General features: G+C 39.0%; 1 protein-coding gene across 6 annotated transcripts in view; it reads right to left on the bottom strand.

Annotated features, from left to right (window-relative positions):
- The window catches only part of Dpr12 (defective proboscis extension response 12), a 252,612-nt gene that overhangs the window by 36,734 nt on the left and 191,962 nt on the right, over nt 1-23,916 (bottom strand). For all 6 annotated transcript variants that reach the window (XM_077401490.1, XM_077401483.1, XM_077401477.1 and 3 more), the window contains one exon: nt 7,122-7,256. In XM_077401490.1, coding sequence (XP_077257616.1) covers nt 7,122-7,256 — 135 coding nt within the window. The remainder of the gene's footprint in view (nt 1-7,121; nt 7,257-23,916) is intronic.

Raw genomic sequence — 23,916 nt, 5'->3', positions numbered from 1 at the left:
CCCCTTTCTGCATTAACAAAGAAAATTCCTTGTTATATCTCATCCTATCTTTTAAAAGCTTATATACGAACGTTTCGCGCGGGACAAAATTGTCAACTCCTCTCCGTGCAATATTTGTTACCTCTTGCTTATAAACACACGTGATATAGTAGCGTATATACAAATCTGAATAAGAATACGCAACAATAATATGCAATAATATGCAATCCATTTTCATGCAGTCCATAAATTCTATCCGAGTTACAGAGTATCTTGATAATGAAGTGTAAAACGCTAAAAATTCACTTCATCATTTCCTGCCCTTTACATAGAACAGGATATATATAGGGATTTTACGAGGGGTTGTCGTTTGCATCCAGTATAAAACGTTGAATAACGGCGCTATCAAAGGACTATGTACATTGTAGCTGTCATGTTATTCGGCGATTGCATATACATACCGCTACGTCATCATATATTTCCATCTTTCGTCGGTATTGTAAGTGAGCGCTTTATTTAACCATTTCACTTGAGCCCCATTTTTATACGTATGTAATCCGCCTTCCGCGCGCGCCGTATCGCACGCGAAAATCTATGAAACGTCACACCGCACGGAATACGAAGCCTTCGATAGCTTCGCGTGATTTTTATTGCCGTATATTATTATAGCCCCCGAGCCCCGCGAAGGAGAGAAATTCGTTTCGACGATACTTCTTCGGCGGAAACTAGGCCGAGGAGGGGATCGATATTTTTAACGAGAAAACCGGGCGCGGGCGGGTTTCCGCGAAATGCAATGATTTCAGCCGCTTCTGGCTTCCGCATGGCCGCTAATGAGAATTTTGCCGAAAGTTTAATTGGCTCTATCATAATTTTGTACGGCGCGCTATCAAGTCGCGGTTTAATCAAGTCGCGCTTCATTACCGCAAGATTCATGCCTGTATTCGTCTTTCTGAATAATTTACTCTCTCTCGCCTTTCTGATTCATTATCTATAGGGTGACGACGACGACGGCGCGGCGGCGGCTCTGTTGCCACCGTCAATTATCTAGTTTAATTTTGTCGGAAACATTTATCTCGTGCTGATTACAATTGCGTCACTTATAAAATTTACTTTCGTTCTATATATTTTCGCGTTCTATTACATTTTTCTACTATTCTACGAATGTATTGTTAAAAAGTTCCATATAAATGTTCTTTTTTTAGTGAAATAATAATCAACATATTTAGAAAATTTATAATGTTTAATATTTGGATGTAAATATCAGCGCTTCGTTCTTAGCCCGTTATATTCTTTATATCTATTAATTTCAATTGTCAACGATTTTAGAAAGGACTTATGTACTTTGACTAATTTTCTTCGCCTTTGTGTGATTCGGTTTTAATATAGTTAAGTAAGCGTAAACGTTCATTCACGTGAATGCCGGCAGAACATAATGCGCGAGGAATCGCTACGAGTTGACGCAATCAGCTTGCATCACTGCAATATCTGGCACTCGCGACGATTAAAAAATTCTACCTATTGGCTTATGGCGGACGTATTGATTTTCGTGCAATCGGCAAATGGAAGTATCGTGTAGGTGCTTATCTGTAAGCGGCTTTCGCGCGAATCTAAAAACACGCATGCAGCGTGTGGTGGTGGACCAAAATAAGATAAACTGGTATCTTTATTATGCTTCCGTTTGTACGTGAGAAGGCATTGTTCCTTCGGTTCCTCTATCGGAAAGTAATTGTGAGAATGGTCCGATTATCGTTTACGTGTTACATATATACCGCGTATGTACTCTCTAACGGTTTTCCATTTACGAGAAACGGAAATACGACGCGCACTTATTGATCGCACCCAAGTGACTCGAATAATTTCGAGACGACACAAAATATAGGTAGCAAAATATTATTTCGCTCTCTATAATATACTATAATATTATAGGTACTATGACACTGTACTATGATAGGTACATGTGATGTATTCACATTATGTGGTAGTTTTACATATATTTATAATAAAATTACAAAATTATTTTTCTAAATTTTTTAATTTTTTTACAAAATATAAATATAAGAATATGCGGAAAATATAGAAAATGCGGGAGTTTATAAAAAAGGAAAAAAAGTCAATTAAAAAAATTTATTAATAGATATTATTTAATATGTCGATTCGTATTGTATTTGATATTAGATTTTTATTTATCAATTATGTTAAAATAGTAGAATATTTAGAATAATCTAAATCGCAATAATGAGACAACAACGAAGACAAAAATAATGTGTATTTTATTGCTAAATAATAAAGTTTGGGGTGTCCCAACAAATATATATATATTAACACATTATATTGATTGGAGATCAATTCATTTTTTGTTGTCCAAAACACAGGTTCGTTTGTTGACTGATGACGAGTTCACTATATTTAAAGCGACATACAATTTAAATAATTGTGAGCAGTTGTTACTATTTATAAAAAATTAATAAAATTTATTTATCATATAAGATGTTTGATGTACTTATCCTTTATTTTTTATTATTGTCTATTTTTGTGTGACTTTTTGTTTAACATAAACGAAATTTTGTTTTTGTTGAATTTTTTGAAATAAAAAATAGCTGATTACACACAAGCACTTTTTTAATAAAAATATTTGATCAATAATGTGTCAATACGTCGCGATCACACAAATATCATCTAATGATTCAAAATTGAAATTTTATGTCTGATGCTTATATCGAATGTTGATATAAGCAGAACCGAATATCGAATATGTCACAGCTTTTATATCTGTTTATAAAACATCTAATAAAAATATCTAATCTCATATCCGCTTATTTATCTCTCCGTCGTCAAACGAATAAACGATGTTTTAGTTCAAAAATATCGTGCCTTGGCGCGCTGATGGTATATAAGTATATATTAAAACTGGGATATTCTTGTGCGGTGACAAGCAGCGTTGGAAACCTTAATTTTTCCAAGATTTATATATGTTATTCGCGTGAGTAAAAGAATACTCGTTACGCATTAAAGAGAGTTTCGAGCGAGACACTTGTCTTCCATTCGAGAGCGGCAACTTTTATCCACGCTACACTCGAGTGGCCCAATGAAATCTTTTCTTTAATACGGGGATGAGAGGGAGAGCTTTATCTCTCGCTTTAAAGTTCAAAACTTCATCTGCGGTGGCAATTCCAAAATTTCCTCTTTAAGCTCGGATGAAGCGAACGTAAGCGTGCCCGTATCGATCGATAAGTCTCTCTCGTGCTTCTTCTTTCTCTGTTGCTCCCTCTCTCCTATGCTTCTCTCCTATCCACTCCTTTCCCTCTTCTCCCCCTCTCTCTCTTTGGGATGCGGCAATTGTATACAACGTAACCAATGACGCAAAGCTATAACATGCACGCGTGAAATTAAACGACGACGTGCGACGAATGTAACGTTATAGTTTCTCGTGGGAATATCTAATTTTTATGAGCCCAGCACACACATGTCATTGGGACAGCTTTTCTCACCGTGATATATGATACCAAAATAATATACTATTTTTGTCATCCTCTTTAATTTATCTCTTTTTTTCTCCTTCTCTATTTTTTGCTAAATAAACCCTGTATTTTAAGTGTCGTCGATTTCTCGCTATAAAAATGCTTCACCCCGCAGTCGCGTGATGTTTCGCTGTATATTTCATAGTAATCTTATTTCATTAAAATATATACGCCGCGAGATATCGCAGTAATTTGTATTCTTAAAAATGCAAACGACGTCCGCGAGATCAGAGAGATCCGAAATCCGTGGAAAATAATCCCATTTCGCAGAGAGAAAGGAACAAGCGTGGGGAGAGAGAGGGGAGAGAGAGAAAGAGAGAGAGAGAGGAGAGAGAGAGAGAGAGAGATGAGAGAGAGAGAGAGAGAGAGAGAGAGAGGAGAGAGAGAGAGAGAGAGAGAGTATTATTTCACTTCCTTTTTTCTCATGCGGTTTTCGTCGCGTCAGCGGATTCACTGCGGATTTAACGATGAAATTGTTTACCGATCGTGACGCAATTAGTTCGGGCCCGGGTAATATTACTTTTATAATTCTAGATACATTGCGTCGATATACATGTAAATTGTATCAACCGATGAAGCGTAAATTTATATTGGCGAACGAGATATTATTAATTGTTCGGTGCTCGTCTGAATGTACATACATATCGCCGTTTTTGAGCTTATTTAGCAAAAATAGCTACGAAAAGCGGGAAAAAAGGGCGGGGGCGAGAGGCAGAGGGTGTATCGCCGCGGTGCGCAACACGTCACGCACTTTTCTTCCGAATGCGGTTCACCGACCGTTCGGTCTCGGCTGAACGATAACCGGACTCGGCGGAAAGGAGAGAGAAAGAGAGAGAGAGAGAGAGAGAGAGAGAGAGAGAGAGAGAGAGAGAGAGAGAGAGAGAGAGAGAGAGAGTCAACTGCTGCGGTCGCGTGACGTGGTAAGATTAGAGGCGCGGTTGCGTTTCGAAGTTAAGCCGACCCGGTTGCACTTGCCGGAGTTAAACCGCCCGCATTTCGCTCGCCCTTATTTAGCGGGCGTTCCGCGTTCCGGCACACTCTACCTTTCTACTTCGGAGGGGTGTATTTTTGCAAACTCGCGTTTCGCAAACCCCGACGGCTGCGGCTGCGGCGGCGGCGGCTCCGGCGCGTTTCGACACGTTCGCGTGGAAGAGTAAAGAACGGTCGCATGCGAGCATAGATTTACATATATATCCGCGACACACGTATCGTGCGCGCTGATCTGCGTGCGATCAATTTTCAGGTACCCTGTACCGTGACACTTTTAATTTATCAGTTTAATTAACGGTATTTATGGCCGCGTTTGTCAATTACTGTGGAATCGGCATCCGCGTCGCGGCGTTGCGCGTTTTCTTCGCGTGCACGCTTGTCCCTCCCCGAAAATCGTAGAGCTAGCTGATAATAACATTGTGATTTATGTATGTATGGAAAAACCGATAATAAAGATGGCTCTGGTGCAATGAATGGAAGTCGCAAATGAATTCCGATTTAAATGTTTCTTTAATATCAATAGGATTTTTTTCGCAGGTCAATGGAATATATAGCTAAACGATTTTATTGTTATTTGGCGTTTATTATTTTAGAACATTTATCCTTAATTTGACTATATTGAGCTAATTTGTTTCTTTTTTTAATTCCTTTGTCAGCGATTTTCATGCAATAAAATCATGGGCGAAGACAGAGCGTGGAAACGTTCAAATTTACATAAAAATAGTGCAAAGTACTGTGGAATTACAATATGCAACGAGAGTATTCTAAGAAACATAAACAAGACTTGTATTTCAGCGTCGCCCGCGCCATTCCATTTTGTTTGCATCTCGAATTTTTCTAATGAAATCAGAATAACAATGCCTTACGAACTACAATCTCGGAATTAATGATGTTTATCTCGTCTGTTGTATCATAAGTAGAACCGTGAATCAAACGAAGAAATAACGTTATCCTCTTCTAGACGCTACCAGAACTTTTGTACCGCCACACAAAACACACTTGTATTACGAAACAGTAAGTATAAAAGAATGAACGAACTCTCGGCGGCGCCCTGTGTTAAATTGGGAATGGAGGATGGGGTCCGGCACGCAGCTGAAAGGTCGAGCAGAACACGAATTTAATCAATTTTCGGCCGCACCGCAGCGACGCGGCCACGAGCGCAGCGATTTTAATTTATCAGTTTAATTAATGGGCATCTGGCGTACACAGAGTTGCCAATTAAAACAGAATCAACGTCATCGGGTCCCGCAAGTTCTTCTTTCGCGTCGCCGTCGCCGTGCCGTGCCGCGCCGCGCTGCAAATATAGTAGAGTAAAAGAGGAAGCTCGGCGCCCGCGCTCTTGCATATTGCGAAATCCGCAGACAAGCCGGCAGAATCCGATAAAGTGACTGAAATATCGCGGGTATGTGTGTATATGGTGCTGAACGAACGTCGAACGGGCGTCTGTCGCGCCTTGGACGGGAAATGCACCGATATTCAACAGGGCGAAAATACGCGCGCGTATACACGGCGGCAACACACTTTTGCGTGTACGAATTTCTGGAAACGTTAATAATCTATAGGGATATATAGGTCAAAAGTTACGAGGACGATGAAACGACGGGTGCGGGATTGCGAGCGCGATACGGACCACGCGCGAATTACTCTTGTTAACGTCGTACCCCGCCACGTATGCGCACGTATGAGAACGAGTTGAAGCCATGGTTGCTATTAACGCATCTGATGATAATAATTAATCCCGCGCGCACGCCAACGTCCCGAGAGATACACCTTGCGTATCGCAATTTTGTTTATGAAATGGAAAAGTTACGTTGCGATTCAATCTTCGCTCAGCGTATCGTCACGGCTTTTGCTTACACATTAAAAATCAATGTAACCGATTTAATATTAAGCGGACATAATGCAACATAATTGCTACAATCGGGAAATATCGAAGTTTTTTAATCTTTAAATTTTCAGATCATCTTTTTTTTTGAGAGATTTTAAGAGTAATGTTTTTGTATGAGATTTGTACATTTTTCAGAGATATTGTCTTGATTTTTTAAGAAATTGTCGTTTCTGAATTGAAGAATTTCTAAAAATTCGATATAAAAGAAAATATAATATCTAATAATAAAAAAAAATACAGAGAAAACTTGGGATATCTTGTACAGATATTTGAAGTTCTATTTTTCTATTACATGCGCTTGTCGTCGAGATGCAGATAACGACGACAAGAATGCCAATAAAGATAAAAGTCCTGTCAAGTCAAAATTGATCGCCTTTTATTTATTTCGTGACGAGAAAAACAATTTCGATATATATTTGTAAAACGAAATTACGCGTTGCGTATACATCAATCGACTCGTGTACACGTATTAAAAATGTAAATAATTTTAAACGTCGGTGTAATCAAACATAGCTGGTACAAAACGATCAATATTTGTTCATATTCGTGCAACGCATGTGGCGTACTGTAACAAGCTCTCGCGTTATAAGCGCGTAGAAACGAAAAGAACATCGATTTAAAAGAAAAACTGCGCGCGTGGTTGCTGCCTTACCGCAAGAAATTTCTGTTATTTACATTTATTAGTAGACTCGCTCGTGCCAGCATAAAGTAAGCGTTTCACTGCAGCATGCAGTGTACGTCCTTACCTTCTCTATTATGCACACGAGATTTATGATAGATCCTACGTCGACGTGATGCTCGTCGCTTCCTAATATAAACGCCTCTGGTATCACTATATTTAGATTGACGAAGTGTGACAGTATCCCTGCACTTCTCGAGACCTGGAAAATAAAAAATACGGCAGCTGTTAATTGTTTTGCAGAAAAAAATCGAGATATGTGACGATTGATATATTACGAAGAGAATTTTAACGTGAAAAAAATCATATTAATAAAAAATATCATAAAATCTAAAATTAAATTTTAAAGAAAAAGAAGAGCGATATTCGCGCGAGTTCTTTAATATTTCTCTAATTTATTTCATTTTAACTTCGTGGAGGATGATAATATATATACATCCTGTATACATCCAGTCGGATCTAAACGAATCACAAAGATAAAACAAAAATATTTTCATTGAAATATCGGACTCCAGCATAGTAGCTAAAAAGAGCTTTTACAACAAATACATACAAGAGACTATTTGTTTAAGTATTATTGACTGAAATATTTCTTAATTTTTCAGCAAATTGTGACGAACGGATTAATAAGTGCTCATCAATTATAGAAGCTTTGTTAACAGCCATATTCACGTATTTATTATAAATTGGTGTAAAAAATTTTGTTTTAATTTTTGAATAGCGAGCACTTTAGATAACTTGTCACGATTTGAAGATATTTTACATACTTTCGATCAGAATATATGCTTGGAAATATGCAAACGCACAATACGAAAGCTGAGTGAGCATTAATTCAACGGGTTTCGAGTGCATGAAAATCGGCTTATCGACAACTTTGTCCGAAAATGTGTTGTAACTCGAAATACCGGGTTTTTAAGTGCAGTCCTTTAAATATTTCAACGTAAAACTGAGTGCTTCTCTAGTAGTTTCAACCTTTTTCGACAAAAAAATCTTAAAATCGATGAATATAGCATATATTTTAATTATATATATATTGTATAAATTTATTTTTATAAGAATTTAATATGCTCCGTTCATTAGTAATTCAATAATTATTAGTTCCCAGCAATCTTTCTTGTTACGCTGATTTAGTGACATTTAATTGTACAAAGATGTATATGAACATGCAGTACAAATATTGTATTATTTAATGAAACAGGAAAGTCGTTATCTTAATGAAGAAAGACGTACATAAATATTATCAAATTTTATTCAGTACTATTTTGTGCTTTGATAAGAATGCTTTGAGGAGAAAAACAAAGAACTTAATGATTTATTAGCGTTTTTTATTTTTGAAGGTGATGCAATACCTAGTTTTGACCAAGGTATTGTATCGTCTCAATATTATAACCAATGTGAGAAAAAAGATTAAAAGAAAAACATTAAAAAGGGTGCAAATTACAAACTTGCACATTGCTTCTTCATTATTACAGGAAGCTCATTTTATTTAATCTATAAATTTAATGTATATGAAGAAGCTTTTATTTTATTTAATGTATAATTATTAGTATTTATTTTTTTGGCTTCCTTATAGAGGAAGCTTTGATTTCGTAAAAAAAAATTTTTTTAATGTGTTCAGAATGTTCTAAAATGTCGAAAAATTGTAATTTAAAAAAATGTCTGTATGTATGTGTGTGTGTGTGTGTGTATGTGCCAAATTTACCGTTTTTTTACGAAAACAAAGCTTTCTCTATGAGGAAGCAAAAGAATATTATATCAATCTTTTCTCAAAAGTTTTCTCAATATCCATATAGGAAAGACAGAAAAGAATTATCTCACGAAACGTGACTAAAATTATATAATTTAAAAATTGTAAAACGTTAATGTCGCGTTGCAAAGATCACATTCTCAAATATATATATTTTATAGTTCTTCCTTATAAAACAATTTCGCTAAAACAACGCGAGCAAAATATTACCGCTGCACCGTTTTCTTTCCACTTCATCTTTCGGGGATATTCGGGAAACAACGCGAATTTTTTTTCAAGCGCATTCGCTCGAAAAACTATATTCCTCTATCCCGAGTACCGTGGGATGTCGTCGGATATATACGTATGTCGTTTTATCGTGCGCCGGGATGCTGCAGAGAGAGAGAGGGAGAGGGAGGGGAGGGGAGAGAGAGAGAGAGAGATAGAGATAGAGAGAGATAGATAGAGAGAGAGAGAGAGAGAGAGAGAGAGAGAGAGAGAGAGAGAGAGAGAGAGAGAGAGAGAGAGAGAGAGAAAGAGCGTGCAGCTGCAGCGAACTCCGCGAGTCTCCGGGAAAGTTTGCCGCAGGACAATGGTCTACGTAGGTAGGTAGGTACACGTAGGTAGGTACGCCGCGCTCATAAAAAAGCATTATGCGAGTTTGAGAAGTGTATCGTTCCGGTGCCAACTTGGACGAGCGCCGGTCGCCTCCGACGCCGCGACGCGCGGAACTTTCTTCTTCTTCTTCTTCTTCTTCCTCTTCGCGTTTCGCTACGAGCGGCAGGCGCGCCGGACTGTGCATCGTCACATCGTGCATCCTCGGAACACATCTCTGCGCATCGTGCGCCTGTATACGGGCGTCGGCGGTAAAAATGTCACCGCGAATAAATATACAGTTGGATGCTGGCTGATGGTATTTTTTCTTTTTATCTCCTTTTTTTTAAACGCTATACGCGCGCGCCTTCTGGCCGCGTATACATTGCGGTTATGAAACGTCATGAAACGCCTGGCTGCTTTTGTCGTTTTCCGCTGCTTCTTCTTTCTTCATTTTTTTTCGTTTTTACAGGAATATGCGACGGAGAGAGGAGAGAGAGAGGGGGGAGGAAGGGTGTGAAAATCTCGACCCGTTGATGTATACGCGTTGTACACCCACCATTGTCGTGCGCGGGTGTATAATCGCATTAATAAAACGGTATATTCTATGGGCGACGCGTTATACTAGCGGCGCAAAGTCTTCTGTGCTTTTGCATGACAAAGAAGGAAATTGACAAGCGCTGATGCTCTTGTTGTTACGCCGGTGGTGGATGGGTCACTCCGGCGGTACAAAAGAACCGTGGATAGGAGACGAGAGCCCAGTTAATTAAATCCCTGTACGTTTAACTGTCTTAAAAAATCTGTTATTCGACAAAACGTTGTGTCCGTCGGCTATGAACCCAGACGACAAGCAATAACGAGTAATCGTTATCCCCCACGGCTCGGTATGGCAGTATTGTTTAATCGATTGATATTTCTATTATCGTATTTTATTATTTATTCTCGATCCAAGTGCATTTCGATTAAAAATAACTCGTGCCTATTCTCTTGAAAAAATCCTCTCGATCCTACCAGCAAACTTAAGATTAATTCTATAAGAATAATTATATGTTTCCGTTTATATGATAGTTCTTTAATCTGTCGCTTCAGCCGCGTTGGAAGTCTAAAAGTATTTTTATCGATACATGCAATTAATTATTGAGGTGTTGACATTTTCATAAACGAAAGGGCCGACTCCGGAATGATCGAGGGCTTGAGCCGCATGAAGTATGGAGCGCGAATTTGCGGGCTACCCAATGCGCTACTATATTCGCAGTAATATACTCGCTCTCACTTTGCCGGCGAACTCCATAAATACGATGCAGTTGCGCGTACTTGCTCTCGCTGCCTCTCGGCGTCAAATGAACGGTGGCGCGGTCAACATGCAAAATCGCGCGAATTAAAAGTATGTACGTTCTGATTAATCGGCCGGCACGCGACGCCTGTTTACCCTCCCACGGTCGTCTCGATCGAGGAGAGCGCGCCCCGCATATTGTGCTGCATCGACCGCGCCCGAGCGTCGCGAGTGACGTTTATTTTCATCGCGCTTGAATAACGGCAGATAAATTTGCGAAGGAAATATTACCGCGCGCGCGTGCTTTTCTCACGAAATTTTATCTTGCCGCGGCAGAGGGAACGGCCGGGCTGAACGCCGCTATAAATGTTGCGCCATGAATTTTGTTCGCGGCGGACGACGAGCTTTTTTGCCGGCTTTTCAAGATAAAATCGCGGACCATCTGGCGCGGATATGCGTTTACAATTACCGCCGCGTTGCGAATTGTCTATGTAAATGTCGTTCGTCGCGCTCGCGTTTCGAACTAAACCGCGAGTTCTTTTTTTAATTTTTTTCGTTCGCGAGATTAATACACGAGCCGCGCGCGTCGTGCTGGCTCGGAATAACCCTCCGGCGAGGATTATCGACCTCGTGTATCGCTCGTTCCACTCTCTTTCATCCCTTTTTTTCCCTTCCCGCTGCCTCCAAAAACGCACGGATACTCTTATCTGACGCGCGGTGGGGATAAAAAAAAATGACGTCTGTCACGGATCGGGCTCCTCGAAAATTGTGCGAAGGAGAGCCGAGCGTCCCGGATTTTCAGGAGTAAGGCTCGAGTATATATCAGCCAGGGCCTCGTTTCCCTTTGCAAAACGCTTCACGGAAATACGCTCTTTACGTCGGCTATTTGACCTCGGCACAAATATATCAGAGAGGTTCCTTACTGGCCACACACCTCGATGTGTTCGTGGCAGATGCGATTATCACACATTGACCTTTCCACAATAATAACAATCCGTTTTGCCATTCATTTCATCTCTTATTTCATTTATATAAATTTTGCAAAAAAAATTCACCTACGACATACAAATTATCTATTTATTTAATATACTTTCATTTAACACAATTTCTCTTCATCTCGCTGTTTTGTAACTCACGTATTAAGGTTTGTTATCTACCAGAGATATGCTATGTTCTGTTTTTTTAATTCCCATTTAAATTACACACGGTTCTTAGAAAATAGACATGTTTGGAATGTGATGGAATAAAAATATCATATGATAAATCAATATTGTAGAAGTACAAATACGTATAGAACTAAAAAATCTGTTTGTCAAAAAGAGGGAGAGGGAGAGAAGGAGAGAGAGGGAGAGAGAGAGAGAGAGGGAGAGAGAGAGAGAGAGAGAGAGAGAGACAGAGAGAGAGAGAGAAAGAGAGAGATTGATTGATTGATATTTTATAAAAATTTTTAAAATTGAAAATATAGATTTTACTTATTCATTCATTGCTCTCATTTTTTTCATTTGATACTTTTTCGTATTTATTAGTTATAACCACGTAATAATTAAAAATATCTTCCGTTACAGTAAAATATTTTTCGTGCAACCGGTTTCACTGCAGTTGCTAGAGGTTTCGTAATCATGAAAATCCATATAGGTATGACTTTTTCATTCGTCCCCGATCGGTCTCTCCTCCCATGCGTTGATTAAAAATTTTCATGTCTACAGCACCAGTACCTTATATGTTTGCTTGCGTGCTTGAAAGTAGTAGCGAGAGCCGCAAGTTTTTCATTGCAATATTCTTACTTAACGCTCTATATATAAAACTTACCGTACCGCGCTAATACACAACGGACACGCGCAAATTAGATTAATGGAATTCGGTTTAATCAGTCGGATTATTACCTTTACAGTACATTAGCTATTTATTTGTTATTCTGAACGCAAGGATATCAATAAATAATTCTGCATTTATTAACGACTACTCTCATATATTTAATTGGAGCCACATGTGTTTCATGAAAATTCTTCGTTTCCTCTTTAATCCGATTAAGTGCGGCGTGATAGTGACGTAAATTATGTACTGAAAATTGGAAATGTTTCTGGGGCGGCAAATCACGTTTAACGCATTTACTTGTTTTCCTGAATTACCGCAACTTTTATTTTTTATTTCCGAATGCACCGAGAGTATCGTGCGTCGTTTTTTTTTTTATGAAAGAGAAGTCATATAGCTCTCTCATAAAAAAAAAAACATGTATATTTCTATTACTTTCAAAATGAACCACCGATGTTTTTCTGTTCTCATAGTTGAAGCTACCGCAGAGAAATAATAATTTGTAGAAACAGACCCTTGTTGCTCATAACCTTTGCCTTTATGGTTTCACCGGACGTGGTGTACAGCGTATATTTTCACAATAAAACTATTTTACGCGGGGCTTTTTCACGCTCGTTTTCGTGCATTTAGCACGGCTAACGTCACGGGCAAGTGCCTCCAGTACCAGAGAATGCCTTTCGGTTGCGGAGTAAAAGCTAGAAAGTACAATTTAACAATCTCTTCGTTAAAGAAAAAGAGGAAGTAATCGAAACTCATGATCGTCCCCCTGTCTTCGACTGTCGGTCGCAATATCCCTTCGTCCTATCTAGACGCCAACAATTCGCGTACAATTTGTGTCTTTATTTCTTAGTTAGCTTCATTTTCAAATTGTTCGTAAAAGAATAGTAACGACGCCATTGGAGCAAATGTAATTTCCTCGTCGGTTGCTCTTTTCATTCTTCGCGATACGACTTCTTTCTACAATCACGTGTCATATGTCAGTTTCTATCAGAAAGCGGCCAATGAAAAACGTCAGTTTCCTCCAGAAAAAAAGCGACGTAAAATATTCAATGCATAAGTACAACGTCCTCATACGTCGATGCGCGGAACGGCTGACCGCAAAGAAAAGCGACGCGGAAAAAGCGCGGGTTCGCTGGGAATCGGCGACGTCATCGTCGCCGTCTCTTTAGCCCAGTCAATAGAGCCCTAAAAAGCCGCTGAAATGGAATTAATTCCGGGAAGCGATTTTTTTTCTTTGACTGTTTTGAAGGGTCATGGGTAATCCAAACCCAAAGTTCTTTTCTTCACCGGCTTGTCAAACACACACGGGCCGAAAGTGTCACCCGTTCGCCGCGGGGCGCGATATATACGCGCGCTTCGTACTGAAATGCTATTTGCACGAGCCGCTTTAGTCTGTGCTTATCGCGTAAACAAGCGCGTCAATCTCGCTTAAGGGGTTACGCATCTCAACTCTTCAGCTCAGAATTTCTCCGGTGAACTGTGCAAACGTAATACTGATTACGACAATTTCGTAACAATGTTAACTCGTTGACAAATTATGATTTACTAATTAAGTACCGACGAGCAAGAACTTCGATAGAATGTATTTAATGTAATAAATTCCAAACGTATATATAACATGCTTATATTTTTTAAAATATATGTCAGTTCTTTTGAGGAAAATGTGCCCGATATGTAGATAAGTTACGGCATATGCGTCTCTCTTACCATAATGCCAGATCATCCTCTTATGTATGTTTTATGCCGTACCACTAAGCACCTGTCTCGATCGTGCTTACGTTGGAGCTTTCCGCAGAGCGCGAGGGGGTCATAACTCGCGACACGGTGTGCCGTGGCACGTTCGTGACCGATGATATACGTAATGACGTTCGACGACATGTCAAACGGCGCGTGGACGATAGCCTCGCGGACGTAAAGCTATTTCGGGTAGTCGAGCTGGCGTGAACAGCGACAGCCGACACGCACGCATGACATAACGGCGGGGTAATTTGTATGAGGCTCACGCGAGAGGTTTCGGGTGACCGTGATACGCGGGGGTATACTTTCGCACGCTATTGCTCCTAATTCCGATACAGGCGTTAAATCGCCCTTTCCGTAAACTCGCTTTCTGTTCGTGCATCCATATACACTATGCTAAACGTAACGGGCGGGATAAAGCGGAGAAAAAGGTTCCTAAAGGGAGCAAAAGCTGTTTTGATGAAAGAACGTATTATTGTTTTGTGTTACCATGTCTTACAATACTTATAGGCATTGTTTCTTTCTGTGCTCTAATAATATTGATACACGTACATTAACGTATTAGTCCTATTTGTCTTTTCGATGTGACAGGATGGCAATCGGAAAGTTGCTGAAACTAAATAGCTGTTTTTATGTAATAAAAATGCACAGGACAAAATGAATTAAATATATTTTGCAGAAGAAATTCATTATTTTTATTAGCACATAGTGCAAAAAAAATATATTCACGAGTTTGTAAAAATAAACATCATAAAAAAGTAAAAAATTTGACCGGTTGCGTTTAGCTCACTCAGTGATATACGTTCGAAAAATCACTGATGGCCATTTCCACGAAACAAATTTGCCTGGAATTCTTTGAAGGCGCACAGTTACAGTTGTTTATGTTAGAAAATAAAATTAATAGTTTTCAAAAGGTCCTTCACCGATCCTCCACCGGTCTGCGCCGACTCCACCGATCTCTTTGTACTGTAATATATGTTAATAAAAATGTCGAGTTTCTTTTACAATGTACCGTTTATTCATTCAGTTCATTCTGTCCATTCGTCTGTCCAAAATAACAACCATTTAGTTTCAACAATTTCCCGATTGTTATCCTATATCTAATTCTATTAGATTCTCATATCTATTAGATTGTTAAAATCATTTATTCTTTTCTTTCTATCATTTTTACGTTAATATATTGTTATACACACGCAAAAATTAATTCTCGTGGCCGGTTATTTTTCATACAAGCCTATTCAATGTAAACAAAATTTCGTGTAATATACAAAAGATGAAAAAACAACAAACCACGACAACAAGTGAAAGATAAGCATAATTATATAAATCCCGTAGTAAAAAACTTTATTAATATTAAGCTCTAACAATATCGCATGATGATTTAAATTATATGCTTTTTCAAACACGGATGAATTCATCATTGGTCAATAACGTTTGAACAACAGAGCAACAGAAAATGATCTGATCTTTAAATAATAATATTTTAATAAATGAAAAATTTAAGAAAAGATACGAATAAATTTTTTAATCTATTTAATATTTCCGCAGATTTTTTTTTCTATAAAATTGGATAAAAGCAACATTATATGTTATTTTATATTTTACGTCTCGTAAATGTTTGACGCATATACGTGAAATAAATGTTATAAAACTAAACAAAATGTTTATTCATATGAATTATATACACACACTTTCAGAGAAAAATAAACGAGGATCTAACGAAGCCACGGTGGATAGGTGGATGGCGAGGTCAACGCGGTGTCGTTGGCCGCCAAGTTGATAATTTATTCTGGCTGCTTCGCTGATATTTATATAAAAAAAAAAAAATTAAGTCAAGATGTCGATCGATGTTATCGCAAGTTCCTTCGGAGAGTGAAGAGCTCAACCAGGATATATCTGAAGTTATTAATTACAGAAACGTCAAGCTCAGGAGGGTCAAGTTGTCTCGAGATAGGTCAGACGCGAAAGATCCGCGTAAATGCCCGCGCACACAGCGACCGGTTTAATCTTTTTATCTTTAGTCCGTGCAGCAGTAGTCCCCGGCGCTATTTATAATCCATAGGTACTTCTGGGAATTGGTCCGGGCAGGCATCTGTTTCGAGGTGTGACACGTGAAGTCCTAGAAAAAGGCCGCGCGCGCGGCAGGGCGTTTCATCTAACGTACCATCTGTATTACTTGACGTCGTACTTTCTTCCGGCGAAACGGGATGCAATACTACGGGGCGTCCAAACGCGGACGTGACAGACGACAGATTCGCCGGGATACTTACGTCGATAAGAGGACGGGTCCACGGCTGTGTATGAGAAGCGCGAAACGTTCCGCAAATACGCGCTGCTGCTGCTGCCGCGAGAAAATGGGGAAAAAATTGTATACCTTCGAGCGGAGAGACCCTATATTTTCTTGTTTTCCGCCATAACGTCGCGCCCATCATGCACGTAATAACATGTCATTTGTAAACTGAATATAGTCGGGTGTGTTATCGTGGAAGTCACACGAAACTTCAATCGTATAATCAATGTGCTCGGCTATATCTTGCCGCCTCTGATGCCTTTTCATTTGCAAAGCGGGAAGAAAGTAGACATGCTATGAGTTTATTCCTCAGGCACCCTTTGGATATACGCCTTGATATATGGCTAATGGTATTTCTTACGTGTAAGAATTTTTTACACGTACCATTGAGAAATGAGAGAAAATTGTCAGCCGCTCGTGGGAAACCGACGTAGGGTACCGGGCTAGAAAATATAACGGCCAACGGCACGTTAATCAATTATGTCGTAACGTTAATAAATTCCGCGCAACATGATTATAACAACAACGAGCGTTTTAACCCACGAGAAAATTCATTATAAAAATTTCTCTTAGCCATTCAAAACACCGGGCCGGCGCTGCGGCCATTAATTACAGACGTCCTATTAACACGTATTTCAGCCCCAGAAGCAGCGCGGCGATGGCCACAATATCCTGCTTTTTGCGTCGTGCCATCGTCATTCCCCAGTCTCGCCTCGGCTACGGGGAGAAGAGGGTGGACCAACCCGGCCTGGTTCGCGAACGCGTCCCTCGAATTTCGGGACTGTTTAGAATGGTATACGACTCGCTCGAGAATGAGGACCCTGGCATAAAAGCTCCGGTCATAATGAGTTCTTTCCGCCGCCTCCGTGCTTTCGCCTCGCGAAAAAGGGAGCGGAAGGGGAAAAAGAAAGGCGATTTCCGCGCGCATAAGCCTCGAAGTAAGCCGCGTCGACGTGGAAACACACAGCGGTGAGCGGAGTGCCGGTGGGTAGAGAGAATAGCGAGAGAAACGCGAATACGACGGAGCCTGACGGTTGCCTGGCTCAACTTATTCGTCATTTTCGTCGCGGGCAACAACCATCGCGGAGTCTCTCTATTGTGCGCCGCAACGACAGCCAGGAATTGCTGCTGTTGCTGCTGCTGCTGCTGCTGTGACCTGCTCATGTCGACACACCACGTGTCGACGGGGCGTTCGATTATATCGCGCCGCCGACGCAAGTCCGGGCCCCTATTTATTTTTAATCGAGGTGGGACAAGCGTGGGAGAGCGCGCGCCGCTCTTGTGATTAACGCGCTCCAGATTCGCTGATCAGAGGAATCGCGCTCGGTAGATGTGTGCGGGGTATACGCTTGATCGAAACGAAAAGTGGAATGGGTCAACAATGTCTTCTGGTAAAAGCGCACGGTCACATGTGCTTTAAACCCCGAGAATTAAACGTAAAATCCTATAGCGAAAGACATAAAGATGTTCCATTTGTTCCTATTATCAAGGTAAAATCGGAATCTACGAAATTAACCCACTGAGATCGCATAACGAATCTGATTCGTGCAGATGTATACTTATGTCCAAATAGAAAAAATAACGAGTCGGATTAGTTATAACTTTCTGCAACTCAACGAATAGTTTTGAAAAATAATTTAATTAAAAAAATTGTTATATTGAAAGTTATATCAAGTTGCGACGCTCTTGAAAACATATTGTATATGGAAAGCTATACATATTTTTAATTTAACTCAGTAATATCGTGTTTATTTCCCAAACGTCGAAGCCAGAGAGCAACATTTATTGATTACAAGCGTGATAATTGAGTACATTTCTCAAGATATATTTCGTTTACTGCCAAGAAACAGCGTCTAACAAAATAATGTGGTGCTCAAAACACAACAAAATATTTGAAATGACAGAAATGCAGGCCTAATACATGTCCCAGAATATTTAAAGTGATTTCACACTCTTCTCAGTTATTTATGAGTCTTTAAGGTACATTTATTTTTATATTTGTATTCTTAATAAATAATATTTATAAATGTATACTCAATCTTTTTCATTTTTCAGTTTTATGAAAATTAATGCCGCTCTCTGGCTTCGAGACGTTCAGGAAATAAATACGATCTCAATAGATTACTAATTTTATATTTATATAGTAAAACACGATTATCAATATAAATGCTTTTGTAATCAATGTCCCATCACGTCCATTTTTTTTTTTTTTTTTTTTTTTTTTAATGTAATATTCTTGGAGAGTATTCTTGCCCCTTTCACAAGTTTTAACGAGAGAGATTCGTGCGTATATTACCTACCTTGCACGATAAATTCGAATTAGTTGTTCTCGATAAAATTGTTCGAACAGCTTTGAAGAGTAATATGTCCCATCAACGAATCTGATCGGTTATTGAATGTTTGACTCGGGCGAGACACGGACAATGATCGATAGAACATCACGTTACACGTTATTAAAATACTTTAGCGATGGCTGTACAGCGATTTATCTTAGCCATCGTTTTTCAGCGGGGGAAAAGGGGGGAACACGAAGGGATAAAAAACGTCTCCGGCTCTTCTCTCGTCATTTGCGTGAAAGTCACCGTTATTGCATGGGTCACTGATATATAGGGCGCGTGTCGATCGTTACAAAGTCCGCCGGTACTCACAGGACGTATATACCAATGACGAGTTAGCGGGAAAGAGGATTGGACTTCCTGCAGTTCGTCGTGGTGATTCGAAGGTGAAACGAGCAGCGAAACATTTTCATTTCCCCGCAGGGTTCTGAATGACGACGCGCCAACGTCCTGAACTCCGCCACTCTCTTGTTAGCCCAGTTAAATCCGAGGTAGAGTTAATTCGGTTTGTTCCACGGCCAGGAATCTGGGGAACCTATTGGACTTTGCTTTACGTGACTGACCGTTCTGACAGTCAATTTCTTGGCAGACGCACGGCGAGAAAGTCATCGTGAGCGCTTTAACGCAATCCCACGTTACACGTGCGGGATTAACTCGAACGAAATTAAATTATCATTTCAGCAGTCATTTTTCGTTCTAATTAAAACTTTAGTGAGAGAGAAAAATCGCCGTTGACGTAAAAAAAATTAATTTATTCTTGCGTTTACTAAACGTATATTAAAAATTTTAATAATTCATGAAAAGTATTCAATAAAAAAAGCAACGTTATATATCTAATGCATATTAAATTAACAACCAAAAAATTCTCAAATTAACATGTTCGTTATTGTCGTATCTTTTAAAACCATCCAGTAATATATTAAACCACCAATTTAATACAAATCTCTTAGATTATGTAAGAAAACTCTTTTTATTGTCAAGCATACGTGACGTTAATCTGAAGAAAATTGTGTGTGTGACATGTTAAATCAACATACTACTGATACTGATCATCACAATGTATATAGTACATTATTTCTGCAAGAATGTAAAATCTAACTGCGACTTTCGACATGAAATATTCATGAAAACAATTCGAAATGACTCGAAAGTGTTTTGCCGTGCCTAACCGCATAGAAATAATATATATCTAACAATGTCGTTAATTAATATCCGAATCGACGCGATGGTAAACTTAACGACGCGACGGTAACCTAACGACTATCGAATATCGTCAGAGGCAAAGACGAGCACGAGTATTCAGTTCCTATCTTTGAGATCGCGGAGAGTAAGGCGATTTCTGGACTGTTGAGAAGTTAAACAGGTATAATAGGTAAATCCTGTCTGTCAACTTTACGCTCATTAGTAAGCCGACAAGGGGCCTGTGAAGTCGTGAAACGCACCGTTCCAAACGCGAAGGGATTGCGGTATTTACAAGAAGACACACAGCCACACTGCCACGCGCTTGACTTGTCGTGAGCCTCAGGGTTTTCGCTAGAAAACGGTGCGCGGGACGAAATCATCGGCTTTAAACGGTCAGTGCTGTGTATCGACGTGGCAGATGCACTATTTAAAGCGCACTTGGTTGTTTATTGCGACGTGTAATTGTGCCGCTACATTTTCCGAATGCCGTTCGAGAACAATGTATTTTTATATGCGGACGACAATGCGCATGTACTTTTAGTCCGCCCTGGTTATAAATAGACAATCCTTTTCCATTCGCGATAAAAAATTCCAGCGCAAACTCAAATAAGCTTAACCCTCAAGTATACCTAGCTTTGCATATATGTAAAATGACTTTTCGATGCTCCGTACTCTCTCTTATGAAGTTTGAACTGAAAACGTGCGGCTTTGCACATCTATAAAAGGCCTTCTTTGGCTTTTCTGGCTCTTTTTCCCCCTTCTCATCTCACATCTGTAAAGGGCTCAAATTAATAAAAAAATTTTTAAATATTTTTTGAGAATTCTTTAAGCAGTTATTATTTATTTAAAAATATTCAGAATAGGAAAAATTGCGCGTTTAAGGATTAATATAGAGATTAATTAATTAATTGTTAATTAAAACCGATTAAATATATCATTTATTGCAAAAATTGAAATAGAAATGAGGAAATATAACTGAGAGAAGAGATAAATAGTTTACAACGGATAAATGTCATACATTTTTTAAACAATACCTCCAAATTAAGTTTTTCCAAATAAAAACTCCTATGCATTCAAAGTTAATTATTATTTTAGTAAGACCACGATTTCTCTCGCGGTATAATCCTCGAAATTTGTAAATGTGAACATTTCATTTAAATATACACATGCAGTGCGACGAAACTGCGCCGTATGATGGAATTCTTATTTTCGTTCGTTAAAACTAGTTGCAAAAATTCATCGGTGTCGCACGATTATAGTCATATCAAGTGTAAATGGCACACATCTCATTCATCATGTCTCTCTCAGTGTTCCGTTTTCACAAATAGATATCTGTATATTAAGCAAAATGGTTATTCGATAATTTTCTCCAGATTAAAATATTTAAAATATATGTTCGAAAAAACGTAAAAAATATTCGCATATCGAAAAAAATTGTTCACGAAATTGCTCATATACTAAAATGTCCAGTAACGGCCAAAAAGTGTGACGTTATATATTTAAATATTATGCGATACGTACGAGCAATAAATTTGTTTGATAATTAACTGAAATATATAATGACGCATTTTCGAGAAATTACGGCATATTCGTATAAAAGTCCATTGACAATCTTTATATGCTCTTTCACCTGTTAGTCGCAATTTCCTTTTAACCATTGAGAGCGATGGTAAATGGTTTCTTTCTGTGAGAGGAAAGCTATTTGTTCGCCGGTCAGAAAATACCAATATCGGCGACCCAGCACGTGATCTACCGCAGGGAGAAGGGAGACTTTCTTGCGAGAGACGAGGAGGATTTCTTTTCACGTATATAAAATAATTTCTATTTTCAAGCGCGAGCGCGCGCGCGCGCGTTTTCGTATACGAGGGTACGCGGATATTATGTGACATACATCTCTTATAGAGCGGTGGCAAGAGACTCCGTGTGAAAAGTGAACTCCCTTCGAGAATGCGCACCGGCGATCCTATCACGACTGCTCACGGCGGTGTGTGCGCGCGGCGACGGCGACGGTCGGTCCAGTACAGACGGATAAGACGAAAATTCGATTTGAGCCGTCGTCAGCCTGTATCACATATCGGCGGAAATGTTCGTTTTTACTCGAAATAAATTTCGCCGAGCGACGCGAAGACGAGCGGCGAACAGGATACGTAGGTATCTCTCGGCAACACGCGACCGCACGACCGCAGTCACAAGGGATGGGATTTCTATGAGAGGGTTCTATGCGAGGGTGCACGCGGCACCTCTCTACGGAATCGTCGAGCTTCCCCTTTCTTTGACTCCTGGGAGACTTTAAAGATTTCAAATTACAACTGTGCGGACGAGAGAAATCCCTAGTCTGAAAATTGCATTCCCATGACTGGAACGTTTCACCGCCACAATGTATCACTCTTGCCTCTTCTCAACTGCAGTACCTGCAAGATTCCATCTTTGCCTTTATCTAATGTCCGTTCTCGTAGAGTGTTCAAGACTGAAAGGCGCGTAGTTATCGTTGACGTAGTTATAGAAAATTAGACTAAAAAAAAGAATCTATTACTTTTTGTTTACTTATATATAGTTATTATTATTTATATAAGTTGTAGATATAAATGTTTTATATATATATATATATATATATATATATATATATATATATTGTACATGTTATTATAGTAATATTAACGCGTAATTATTTGCAAAGTTGCACAATATTCGAAAAAAAACATAAACTATTAATTAATGCGCATCAAGCATTAAAGATAGTCAATTAATTCAATTAAGTAGACATTAAGAATGGATATCAGGTGGTTTTCTGCTCATTTCTGCCTCTTTACATATTTACGCATGAAAATGTGGGGTTGATATTTAGTATTTATAAAGACAGAGTGGGTATTGCTTTATATAGAAGCTTTAAATTATTAGTTGCTCTACTGACATTACCTTTTTTTCAGACTATTATAAATACTTGTACTGTTAAAATAATCGTACGTGCGTTAAAATATCGCGCTATATTCTCGTTTATTCATAAAACTACTTGAGCCTGATATCGATTATTAAAAATTATATATCTCCTTGTCGGAGTTTCTTACATTTATGTGTGATGAATGAACCACTTAAGAAAAAGGAGCAAAAAGCATACAGAGGTTAATATTTCAATTTATTTGGAACAAACAGATTCGTTCGCCATATAATAAATTAATTTAAATTTATTCGATTGAAACGTCAACGAATCATGTATTTCTTTCTTAATTAACTATAAAAATTCATTGGTTTGACTTTATTTTATTTCCGTTAATCAAAGTAAATTCCAATAACAATTATGTTCGTATCTTCAGAATACAGGGAGATTTAGTTAAAATGCCTTCCCACTTTTTGTGATATCCAATATTTGATCGCGTTATATATATACTCCAAAAATCTGTAGAAATATAAGGAATCGAAATAACATTCCATTCAGGTTTTCATATTGCGCGATAGAAAATGCTATAATCTTTTTATGACGCCGCCGATTCCGCTGGTGCTTTGAACGGGAAACCGCAATTTCCACTCGCGTACCCGATATATATTCTCAGTCTCGCATCTGCGTGCGCAGATCCACACGCTGACCTTATTCCATACACATGGTACGCAATATCCAATTTCAGTCTTACACTGATCAGCCGTCAGACCGTATCTATTCGTAAGAGAGATCCTTACATTTATGAAAATAAATTGATTTTCTCCCGTAGTCTCGATCTTATAAAATATTTTAAGACGTCTCCGTGTTTTGGGAAATTCGCCCCGACCGCGACGATGTTATCGATACTTTCTGAGCTTCTGGGTCGCGCATACATATCCCGTGGGAGTGAATAATATAGCGGTTTCCGCAGAACATTCAGTTGTGCACTTGTTGATCGAAAAATCGCAATTTGCATTTGCGTCCGATGGATGAAAGAT

The sequence above is a fragment of the Temnothorax americanus genome, unplaced genomic scaffold, assembly GCF_048541705.1.
Source record: "Temnothorax americanus isolate GAGA-0224 unplaced genomic scaffold, ASM4854170v1 Scaffold1, whole genome shotgun sequence".
Lineage (NCBI taxonomy): Eukaryota > Metazoa > Arthropoda > Insecta > Hymenoptera > Formicidae > Temnothorax > Temnothorax americanus.
Note: the sequence above shows the minus strand (reverse complement) of the source record. Positions and strands in the feature narration are given on the sequence as shown.